The 12,702-nt window shown below is 34.9% G+C and overlaps 1 protein-coding gene and 1 long non-coding RNA gene across 2 annotated transcripts in view; one reads left to right on the top strand and one right to left on the bottom strand.

Moving 5' to 3' along the window:
• mtfmt (mitochondrial methionyl-tRNA formyltransferase) overlaps nt 1-5,817 on the bottom strand; it is an 81,012-nt gene extending 75,195 nt beyond the window's left edge. Inside the window, exons 1-5 of the mRNA XM_023331877.1 lie at nt 5,502-5,817; nt 1,503-1,700; nt 709-831; nt 278-380; nt 120-195 (exon numbers count right to left, since the gene is read on the bottom strand). Coding sequence (XP_023187645.1) covers nt 120-195; nt 278-380; nt 709-831; nt 1,503-1,700; nt 5,502-5,728 — 727 coding nt within the window. The 5' untranslated portion in view covers nt 5,729-5,817. The remainder of the gene's footprint in view (nt 1-119; nt 196-277; nt 381-708; nt 832-1,502; nt 1,701-5,501) is intronic.
• A 4,198-nt stretch (nt 5,818-10,015) lies between these two features.
• LOC111608446 lies at nt 10,016-12,167 on the top strand. The gene is made up of 4 exons (XR_002752668.1): nt 10,016-10,447; nt 10,699-10,833; nt 11,195-11,348; nt 11,659-12,167. It is a non-coding gene; the product is annotated as an uncharacterized LOC111608446 (long non-coding RNA).
• Nucleotides 12,168-12,702: the final 535 nt, after the last annotated feature.

Raw genomic sequence — 12,702 nt, 5'->3', positions numbered from 1 at the left:
ATTAAATGATTTATCATTGTCTCATCTTTTACATCACAGGACTACGATTTTACTGTGTTTTTAAATTTTTTACAACAACTATATATTCGATGGTGTCCATGGAGTGTAGATACACATACCAAATGTTACACCCTTCAGTTCCTGCTCCCGTTTATTTGCAATTTTTTCAGGAAGCTTCATCAACGTATTAAGCAACTGAAAGATAAAAAGTAGAACTACGATGTCAATATTTTTGTTAAGAAAAATGACTGCATGCATACATGCTGCATCAACTTACAAGATGTGCTCCTTTGGTGGCCAGGGCAGCTCCAAGATCTTCAGCAGTACAGTTTTTTGGAACTTGATGGATCTCCTGATTTAGAATGGGCCCAACATCAAACCTTAAAGATTGATACATTTATGTTAGCACCTTTAGCAATTACAATTACTTTTGACTGCTTATTTGTAAGTGTTCTCACAGGATGATGACAATACCACATGCTACTGAAACTTGTTGGCTTCTCTTTTCACAGGATATGATGGAGTAACTTTTGATTTACTGCATCCAACATATGTGGGAAGTTGGTTGGAAAAAGCAGTTGTTTTGAGAAAACTGATGTTTAGATTTGTTAGGGCCAACTGCATTTAACTTACCCAAGAACTGCAGTTTTCAGTCTGTGAATATAATTAATAGGGGGAGATAACTAAAAAGGTTTTCCTTTGGTTTACTTGTTGGGAAGTATCTGGATGACCGTGACTCCTGTCACAGTGTCACCATGCATGACAGTATGGAACACAGGTGCTGGACCTCTCCACCTTGGAAGCAGACTCGGGTGAACATTCAAAATCCCACTGAATTAAAATGGCATGCAGAAAAGAAAAAAGAAATTAAGATTTGACAACATGTCTTACAATATCATCTGACAACATGACATAATGAAATAAAATACTGTTTGCCCCTTCATCATTTCATATTCTTTTGAATTAATATGAGTTACAACAACATTTAATTTCCCTTCAGGACTATTAATGCAATTAGGAAACATGGTGGAACTGTGCATCTGTTGAGTTTATCATACAAACTACTTCACAGTCCAATGTTCGTAAGCATGATTGTTAATGGTTTAAGGGAGTCGCATTGTTACGATGACATGCTGAAGGCAGCATGTCAGAGAGTAGGAGCCTCAGAGAGAGATAGAAGCCAATTTCAAGGCATCAAATTGCATAGTCAACTTTCTATTAAGTTATGTTTAATACATAATATTTTTTATAACAATTAATTTTAATGTACTTGATTGTGCTATAAAATGACAATATGTTCCTGAAAACTATATAATGCCTGTTAGGGTATATTAAGGTACCTACAGGGGCACTTCTTTTTTCTTTCTTTTATTAATAGGTAATGTCAGTACAGTCATACTGTGAGAAGTTCCACAACATGGCTCTTTCAGGGTAAAAAAAATTGCTAGATGGATTCAAACATGGTTAATCATAAATACTCAATACTTATGCTAAATACTGACAAGGGAAACTTGTCAATGAGTCCACGATGGAGCAAACGGCCAAAAGACACAACCACTCCAACATCAAACTGTCCCTCTACAATGTGAGGAGGCCAGTTGTGAAGTGCCAGCTGGTTCTGTTGAGCAAATCTCTTCACAGGCAGATCACCAGGCAATGTAACAACTTCAAGCTTCTCCACGATCCCTTCATTTGAATTCCTGAGAAAAAAGATTAAAGGCAGAGAACAGGAGTATTTGAACTTTACATTAGTTGAAATTAATTTATTTTACTGTATACCAAACAGCTTAAAAGAAAACTGAGATAGTGCATGTTTTTTGTAGAGCAAAAGCTGCCATATAGCAAAAAGATCTGAACATGGCAGGGTATTGCTTCTTAAGATATGCATTACATCTTCATCTGACTGAAGGTCGGGCCCTGGACAGGTCGCCAGTCTGTCGCAGATTAGCTTAATTTAACAAAACCAAATAAAAAGGAGATCTCAGTTTCCATTTGTCAAATTCCTAAAGCTCACCCTCACAAAAAGGCAAAAAATGTTTTGCGTGACTTTCTTTTTTGCAGTTTTGTTTTTAAGTCATGTTAACAGTTTTTAATTTTTTTAACTGAGTCTTTGTATTAAATATAACAAGTGAAATGCTTTTCTTGAACTAATCAAATGTTTAACTACACAATCTACAGGATAAAAGTTGCTCCTGATTTTTTCATGTGCAGCATCCTAAAGCAAACTAATCATAAATGCATTGATTCTTGAGATTATGGACAGAATGGGTTTAAATTTTCAAAAGAAATAAGTAATTATTTATCAAGCTTATGTATTCAAATATGACAAATAATGTTTTGGAAATGTGAAGATGATAAGGTGCAGGCTCCCAGTAGCAATTTTTTTTTTTGGAAAATTAAATTTTTTATGGACCTGACTCAGAACTTTGTCATCACCATCTGACAAAAATAAATGTAAATTTTTTAATAAAATATCTATTAATGATATTTTTACTCAGTTTTATAGACAAATGCTTTTTAAGAAACAAAAGAAATATTATTTAAAACAAAAAATTAAAAAAATTCCATTTGATGGGGCGACTGTGGCTCTATGGTACAGTAGTCGTCTTGCGATCAGAAGGTTTAGGTTCGATTCCAGCTTCCTCCTGCCACAGGTCGATGTGCTTCTGGGCAAGGCACTTAACCCCAAATTGCCAACTGCGTATCGGTGTATAAATGTGTGTGTGTTTGTGAGTGCGACTGGGTGAATGTGACTCTAGTGTAAAGCGCGTTAAGTGGTCAAAATGACTGGAAAAGTACTATATAAGTTCAGTCCATTTACCATTTCCATTTAATCAGCTTTTACTGACAGTTCCTTGGACCCGACTTAGGAGGAAAGGAGATCGAGCTTTTCTGTTGTTGCTCCTCTTCTATGGAAAAATCTTCCTTTCCAAATTAGATCTGCCCACAGCTTGGATCATTTTAAATCGCTTCTCAAAACCCATTTTTATTCTTTGGCATTTATTTGAAGTAGTGTTTTGATACTCTGTTTTATTAATTTGTGTTATTGTCATTCTTGTACAGCCCTTTGGTGCAGTTTTATACCTGTTTTTAAAGTGCTATATAAATAAATTTGACATTGACATACTATGTGGTAGAAAGTCTATATATATGAAAGATTTGTGGAATAAACAAATCTGGTCAATTACTCATTTACTGGATGGAAATGGTGATATTTTCAGTTTGGAGGAATTTAACAGGAAGTATGGAACTGATTGTTCACTAACAAATTATAAGAAAGTTTTATATAGTATCCCTAATGTCCTCATTCTGTCAGTTAAAAACAATTTACATAATTTCTCTATCTCAAGATTCAAGTTGAGTATATGGACATTAGAGATAATAAATGCAGCAACGGGTTTTTGAATCAGTATTCTATAAATAATATGTACGCAAGAAGAATGAAAAGCACAGTTCTCTTACAAGATTTTAACAAATCTATGATAGTCAAAATGAGGACAAACTGATCCTAAATATAAAGAATTACATTTTAAAATAATAAATAACATATATCCTTCAAATGACTTATTAAGAGAGAGATTTAATTTTAATGTTGAGAATTGTGGTTTTTGTACAACTCAAATGGAAACAACTAAACATTTGTTTTATGAATGTCAAGAAGTATTAATCTTATGAGATCAACTTCGTAACTTTCTGTCTTCTAAAGGAATAAATGTGGATTTTATTTCTTTACAAAACATTCAGTTCGGTTTATCTATCAAAGAAAAAAATGTTGAATTGTTAGTCAATGTTCTAATTATTGTAACAAAATATTTTATATATATATATATATATATATATATATATATATATATATATATATATATATATATATATATATGTCACTATGCAAAATGCTCAATCTCAATCTCTGCTCTCAAAAATGAATTTTTCTTTTTTAAAAGATGTCTGAGAAAGATTTAGAATTTAAACGCAGTAAAAATGTAGGAGTTAACGGAAGATTTTCAGTTAGTAGCCCCCTCCTATTAATTTAACCTTTTTATTATTATTTTTTTATCATTATTGTTTTTTTTCCACTAATTTTAGTACTTTGTTCTAGCCTCTGTATCCAATTGGATCTGTTAACAGCAGGAGTTGTGATATTTGTTTCTTGTAATGTTTGTTATTAACGTATTGTTTGAGATTGTCATTGTTATTCTTGTATATTCAATAATCATAATTTTTAAAATGTCTGACAGTGTTGACAAAAACCAGGGACACAATTTCCATTGTTGGAAAATATGTAAAAATTATTTTTAATTCAACTTATTGATACTTTTATAATTATTTATTTAAATATTTGTACTTAATTGTCATAATATATTATTTTAGTATTTCTTTAATTGTTTTAAACTATTACAATGTTTTGAGTTCAACTCCTGGACAAGGGTTTCTACAGACACTATCCACCTACTACATAGGTTAAAATAAAAAATATTCAGCAAACACCATGAAAACATATATTGTTGTGCTCACATTACCTAGATTAGCTTAGTTAATTATTTGAAGAAATTATATTTTGTGTATATTTTTATTCAAATTCTGTGCTTTATCCAGAGAACATGTTTTGTCCCTAATCTCAAGAATCACTGGATTTCTGTAAACTCTGAACTGAGACTGATAAACTCAAACTTTAGATTATAATCCGAGTCTCTGGGGAAAATCGAGGATGTTTCAGATTAATTAACCTTTTCTCTGCTTTATTCTGTACTTAAACTTGTTCTTTAGTTCTTAATTAATTTTGTTGTTTGTGAGAAAAGAAACCCTAGTGTGCGACAGACTGGCGACCTGTTCAGGGTGAACCCCGCCTCTCGCCCAGAACGTTAGCTGGAGATGGGCACCAGCACCCCTGGCGACCCCTCTAAGGGACAAGGGTGTACAGAAAATGAATGGATGGATGGAAAACCTAGTGTTCAGGATTTTGATTTTTCTTCTATCTCTTTAAGTCTCTTCTTAATCTGCTGACACGCACACGCCACAGTTTACATAACCATGTTTATGTATGAATGCTGCTAGTCATACATAAACAGACTGAAACTGATTAGACTACCCTTGGAGGGTAGAGATTGCAGAGAAGAATAAAAGCTAAATACGCGCTAGTCTTTGCCTCACTTGGTGTCATCCCTAACGTGTGCCAAGTGTGGCCCAGCGCTGCGACGGTGAATGTCACTCTGTATCTGTTCCTATTGTATCATTGTAACACATTTGAAACATCATCCTTGTCATTAAATCCTGTTATAAACTTCTTACAAATCTCATTATTTAAAAGGTGAAACTTAAGGGGTTCATGCTCGGGACTCGAAACTGGTAAAATCGAACCTGGTTGTTGCACAAAGAGCAAAACGTTTGACTCACAACACTAAAGAGGTCGTGAAAACTGCAAGTTCGCAATGACCAGCTGCAAGGTAACATGCAAGGTAACCAGGAACAGATTCAGTGTAGAACATCGAGACTTCCGGTACCTGCAAAGATTCAGTAGTTTGAGAGACTCCACAGCAAACTGGTCAGTACCGAAGAACAGGAGCCTCCAGGACAGCCTTGGTGGTCCTGGTTTACGGGTAGACTGCGTGCGGACATTGGTGCTGGGGCTGAACTTCAGCACATTCAAAACATAGTTGAGGGTTTTCAGGAAAATTCTATCGGTTTTTCTGTTCATCCACATGGTAAAACAGTTTTTTCCGCACACCATGTATCCAACTTGCCGGTCCTGCTCAGAATCCGTCCTTATTAACCCCGCTCTGAGCAAAGCAGCGCCATGTCTTTTAGAAGGCTCCTTCTTCCTCCTATTCGGGCGGTATACATCCAGATATTATTGTATTATCGCCGCCTACTGGATGTGACAAGCATGCTCTTCTAATGTATGAATAAATTCTGGTTTGCAGACAGTGAAGGTAATTTGCTTAGCCTTTGAATCAATGAACATTGATTAAGTTTTAAAACGCATCACGCTTTGTGGGTTTGGTGTTTTATTTTCTAAACAGTTCAATCCTATATGTCAAGGACCACAAGTTAAGAAACTTAAGCTCTCATAAAATTAAATTAATCCATGATAAACAGAGTTATCATGAATGTACTCAATTACATTTCCTTGAGTAACTTTTAAAAAAGTAACTTTTAGGAGTATTTTTCCTACGCTGTCCTTTTTACTATTACTTGAATAATTTTATTATGAAGTATTGCTACTTTTACTTGAGTAAAATTTCTGGATTCTATACCAACTGAATGAAAAACAAGCATGTTTTCACCAAAAATTCACCAAAGACACACACCTGAAGTTTTTGTTAAAGTTTATTTTTCCAAATAAACTTGTTTGGAAAAACATATTTTGCCTGATTAGCACCACTGAGATCTAGAATCATAAAACTAAGATATCAAGACAAAGAAAACTCAGTAGCTGATGGTAGGCCTCAAACATTCAGGGGGCCCTATAAATGCCTGAATTGTAACACAGACCATATATATATATATATATATATATATATATATATATATATATATATATATATATATATATATATATATATATATATATATATATATCAAACTTTAGCATTCATTTATTGAGAATGACAATGCTATTACATTTTATTTAATGCTTTTCAGGAGAGTTAAAATAATTAGAAAGTTTACTTTGTAAAAGTGCAAAGAATCATTGATAGTTTGACCATAGCTACAATCTAATGCTGTGTGTATTCTTTATATTTACAGACAATAAGTGAGTATTACTTATTCACAAATACATCACAGCAAATAACAGTCAATCGGTGATTGATTTTAAGCTGGCCAATTAATCTAGAATCCCTCTCACAGACTTCACTACATCCTACCTGTGGAAGTTTTGTTTCGTCAGTTTTATTTTGTTGAAGATTAAGATAAGCTTTATTTAATTTATTTAATACCTGGCCTTCCTTAAGCTGCTGTCTTACTTCATGTTTTAAGTTTACATCACAGGTAACATGTAAACATATTTACAAATGACTTTAGTTTGTCATCTACAATGTTGTTATTATACTGTACACTGTAAACAAGCAAAAGGACGAATGTGGTGGCTGCTGTGCAGGCCAGTAAGCAGGCCAGCAGGCTGGCAGTAGAGAGGAAGGAGGTGTCAGACAGCAACGACTCTGAGAGCTGGTTCTCTGACACCAGAGAGGTTTCTGTGTCTCAAACTAGCAGTAAAGAACCTAGATACCCTGCAGAATCTTTTAGAACATTTTTATAGCAAACTAAAGGATTGAGGGGAATAAAAATCGAAAGTTATTTTACTAATTTAAGATTATTTTATTTCTCAGCAAGATATCACATCAGGAACAAAGAGGTATCAGGTTTTACAGATCAGGAAGTTTTTATATTAAAGAAAATAATGTCCAAAGCAAGAAAACAATTTTGATTAAAATGATGCACAGTGGCACTTTAATATTTTTTATAAGTTTTTGGTATATTGTTTTTAGCTTCTTACCCAATATGGATTCTTTTAAAATAGCATCTTTGAATCTTAGCGGGGCAAGAGAGGCTGTAAAACGTGCTTTAATTTACCAAACATTGAACCAAAAGAGAATTGACGTCATTTACCTACAAGAAGCTCAGTGATGATTTAACTGAAACAGACTGGGGTAGAGAGTGGAGGGGGGAGATCATTTTAAGTCATGGCACCTCCCAGAGTGCAGGAGTGGGCATCCTAGTAATTATACTAGGATTAATGATATATTGGATCACATAGATTTTAGAATTAGTAAAACAATAACGTAGATGATGGGGCTTTATGGGTGAGAGGAGGCAATATTAGTAATTTAAAAAATAGAATGCAATCAGCAATTAATACGGTTGAAAGATGGTCACATGAATGGGGGTTTCATTTGTCTGTTGAGAAGACACAAGTAATATGTTTTTCAAGAAAAAGGGTTTGTCCTACAGTAGATCTTAGATTATATGGGCAAAAATTGAAGCAGGTAAATATCGTAAGGTACCTAGGTGTATACATACTTCTGCATATGTATCATTTAAGATAGATATGCAGAAGATTATTGATAAATGTATAAAAGGTACTAATATTTTGAGATGTTTGTCAGTGAATGATTGGGGGGCATCACACATATCTTTGAAAAGAATGTATGATGTTTTAATTTGTTCTGTGTTGGACTATGGATGTATTGTTTAGTCAGCTGCTAATTCTTTATTATTAGATTTAGATAGAATCCAAACTAAAGCACTTAGGATATGTTGTGGTGTTTTTAAAACATCTCCAATTCCTGCTCTTCAGGTGATTACTAGAGAAATGCCACTGGACTTAAAGCGGATGAAACTGTCAGCAAAGTATTGGTTAAATATACAAGGGCATGGGGAAAATCACCCTACTAAACAGGTATTCAGAGAATGTTGAAAATATGGTCATAACATCAGGAGTTTTGGATGGAAGGAGAGTTTCTATGCAGATTATTTGGGGATAAATAATATAGCATGCTGTAAAACTGCAATTAAATCTAAAATTGCTCCATGGTTATTTGCCATTTGACAAATGTCAATAGTAAATTTAGAAACAAACAAACAAAAACAAAGAACAGTCCCGTGGAGGTTTTTTATCAAATTATTCAGCAGTATTTAGAAATAATGTATAAAAATATAACACAAATACACAGATGCATCAAAAGAGGAAAATGGTAAAACAGGAGTAACAGTGTAGAGTTTTTCTGTGTGTTTATTTTGGTTTCTGTGTTTTTGTGGAGTCTCTGTGTCTACCCCTTGATTAGTTACACCTGTCTCTGGTTTCCCCTGATTGTCTCCCTGTGTATTTAAACCCACTTGTGCTCCTTGTTCTTTGTTGGGTCCTAGTCTTGTCAAGCTGTCTACTCGTCTTGCCAGCTGTCATGTCTAGCCCTGTCCATTGTGTCAACAGTTGCTACTAGTGATGGCCAAATGAAGCCTCGTGAAGCAATGAAGCTTCCCGGCCCATTGCTTTGCCCAAAGGTTCATTACTCAATGCTTCATTCATTTCTCTCTAGTGACACCTGCTGTTGAAACTGTGGCAGCCTTGTCACTCAGATAGACATACTTAAAAAAATTAGTAAATGCAATATTGTCACAAAGTTTTTGTCAAAACAAGAGAGTCAATTAAATCCTATTTAACTAATTTTTTATATTTTTTTTTAGTTATTAAAATTATTTGTAGCCAATCCTGGTATATGTTAACTGTCAGTGGCTGTTTTCTTTTGTCATTGACTGATTTGACAATAGACATTTGTTTATTGTGCACTGTATTCAGAGTGCAGTGCTTGTTGGGGCAGACAGTATTCTTTGAGATCTGATTTGCCTCCTGAAAAACTACAATTCTTCAAAAATTCTCTTTTTCTTGGATTTTTAGTTAGCTCTCTGATCTGATCCCTTATATTTTTACTCATCAGGCCAGAATTTTACTCTTCCTACAGCTTTAAGCCTGTTTCTGCTGAGCAAGACTGATATATCTTTGCAGAACAATTTCAAGTAGGTGAGAATTTTGGAGGTGAAGAGGTTAATTATTTTTGTTTAAGAATCTTGTGAGCGGTCATCTCAAAGTTTTCCCAGATGTCAGATTTTTTCTTCTTGCTGGCTCCATTTCAATCAAGTTAATTTGTGTAGTACATTTCAGCAACAATGCAGTCTCAACGTGTTTTACATAATAAAAAACACACAAATATAAAGTCATAAAATACTCTATACCATAATCAACAATTGAGAAAACCGGTAACAAACATTACATTTTGATGAGTGCCATCATCAAAATCGTTAATGCACATGGACTATAAAAGGTTCCTTTTATTTCGGCCACTGCTGAAGACAAATACTCATCTGATGCGCGATCAAATACAATAACTCATGCCATGAAGCAACACGGCTCATGACGCTTTTATTTTGAAAGCCGACAAGCAAAATGAAGCAGTCACCTGACCCATGCAATGCAAGGCATTGTTTGTTGCCAGTCACGTCGTTTTCAGCAAGACGACACAAACACGAAGCTGGGCTTCATCTGACACTCCCCCTTTTTACTCGGTATGCGCCTAGATGCCTGGCTTCAGATGGCCCATCACTAGTGCTACCAGCAGATGAGCTTTAACCTAACGCTGTTGTTGTGCTGCCTGGATTTTGGACTTTTGTATTTCTGGATTTGCCATTAAAATTCACCTTTATTCGAGAAGGACCTCGCTGCAGCAAACAGAAAGGGGCGGGGACGAACTTTTCCGTCAGTCCCATACCTTATTTGGAAATGGGACTATTGCATTCCGGAAATGAAGGGGGCGCTATTTTCATAATCACTAGTATAAATACCTTAAGACGCGGAGTTAAGAGGAAAGGAAGAAGAAAGAAAGAAGTTTGAGAGGTTCTTCCACTGGTGTTCGGCACACGATCAACAATGCAAACCTCACAAAGTCAACAAAAGGTATTTTTACCTACTTAAATTTTTTTCACATAGTAAATCAATACGCTTTTCTAGATTAGGTTGAAAATACAATTAACAGCTGTAAACTAGTGAAATTCGTAATTCATACAGGGGAAGGCTAATTTTAGCATGTAGCATAGCTAGTTATTATCCCGCTGGGCACCATTAGATAAAAATAGAAAAGTAGATAACATGTATAATTGAGAAATGTATTTTATGCTCAAACTTTATTTTTTATTTTCATTATACAGATCCACGTATCTATTTGCAACATTCGGAACGTAGAGAAGATTCTTCCGTATTGCATGAACATAAATATTGCTGTCCCCTTTGCTCATACAAGCTACAGAACCACATAGCACAAACTGCTATGGTTCAACATATCGGTATGTATAACTACACTTGAAAAATATAAAATATTTTTCACATACTTATCAGTTTTCTAGTGTTTTTATTTTTAAAGGTTAATCTTTTTTTAAATATGTTTTGTACACCAATGTTAAATTTCTGGAAAGTCTAATATATTTTATAAACTAACAGCTGCCATTATATTTGGGTGTAGTACCCAGATGTGATACTCTAATGACGAGTAGCACTACTTCAATATATTTTTAGTAAGTAACTGCAATAAACTACACAAGTAAGAGTAACAAAGTATTTGGTGAAATGGCTAATATTAAGTACTGTTTTACTGATCATAATGTGCAATGTGATTTTTTATTTTGTTTGGTTTTTTGCTATTTTCAGATGCCTTTAAATGTTCTTGAAGCTGTTCTCCAGGAGGTGATACCAGCACAGGGAGACTCAGCCTACCTCACCTTGGCATTGACCTGCAAGTGCTTTGAAGCCGTTGAGTCTGACCCAGTTTTCAGGAAGAAGACTCACTTTGCTTGGCTGGATGGTAAGGACCTTTGACTTTTTTCATCTAAAACAGGGGTGGGCACTCCTGGTCCTCGAGGGCCAGTGTCCTGCAACTTTTAGATGCATCTCTACTTCAACACACCTGAGTCAAATAATGAGGTCGTTAGCAGGACTCTGGAGAACTTGACTGCACTTAGGAGGTGATTCAGCTGTTGGATTCAGGTGTGTTGGACCAGGGAGACATCTAAGAGTTGCAGGACACCGGCCCTCGAGGACCAGGAGTGCCCACCCCTGATCTAAAACATGTGAAATTAGATTTCAACTACATGAAATCGATTTTTCATTAACAGGTGAGATCAACTGGGGCAAATTTTCAAAAACATTCAAGGCAGAAAACCGGATTTCTTTTGCGGTTGTAACGTGTTTTTCCTGCAACCGGTAATATAAAGACTGTGGGCTTCACTGGCAATGGAAGACGAGGAGAGTACCCTGGTTACTACTGTGATGGCCGACCTGGACACTGCACTGGCTGTCAATACTGAATGCAAGGAGAATATTAGTTGCTTTCCACAGTCTTTCACACATTTCAGTTGTCACACATTGTTCGTTTTTTTTGTGACAGGCCATTTTAAATCATTTCTGCTAAAGAATATTTGCCTTTTGACTTGTGCAGTCATCCTTTTTAATAATGTGTTCTTTCAATATTATTTACATTTTTGAATGTTCCTTTTGTTGTAGTTCAGTTGATTTGCATTATTTAGTTTTCATAGAAATTGTGCCGTTTCCACACAAAGTTGCATTGTGGCTGTAATTTGTTGGAGAGAGTAGAACCAATAAAGTAGTTGTAAATATATTGTAACAGCGTTGTTTAACAATAGGATAACCTTGTTTTAAAAATTTTAAATGCAAGCAAAGCTAATAACTTGCAATATTTTATATGTGTAAATATAATGTTTCCTGACATACAGCTAAGTTTATGTTTTAACAGAATCAACTGTTGGGTTTTATTGTAATTAAGGAAGCACATACAGAAACATATTGTTCAGTTACAAAGTCATAATACAAACATAAGATTAAAGGTATCCTGAGCCGGACTTTATGAAGAGAGATGAGCCCGGCGCCGTTAGGTTGGGATGGAGACACCTGATCAGGTGATTGGCTGAGCAGGTGAGATAAAGACAGTTATAGTTAGAATTTACACACTGGTTTAATTTATGTAACCAGTGACTTTATTCAAAAAGGTTTTCATATAGAAAAAAGATCATTCTCTCTGGCAGTTACCAGCGCACTGCCGGGGTCCGAGCCCCAAAGATTATTTCTTGTCAAATAAACTTTCTACAACCTACTTTCTGTGTGAGTCTTTCCAGGTTGAAGCTACATTTAAAGTTTTAAAT

Source organism: Xiphophorus maculatus, chromosome 4 (genome assembly GCF_002775205.1).
Source record: "Xiphophorus maculatus strain JP 163 A chromosome 4, X_maculatus-5.0-male, whole genome shotgun sequence".
NCBI lineage: Eukaryota > Metazoa > Chordata > Actinopteri > Cyprinodontiformes > Poeciliidae > Xiphophorus > Xiphophorus maculatus.
Note: the sequence above shows the minus strand (reverse complement) of the source record. Positions and strands in the feature narration are given on the sequence as shown.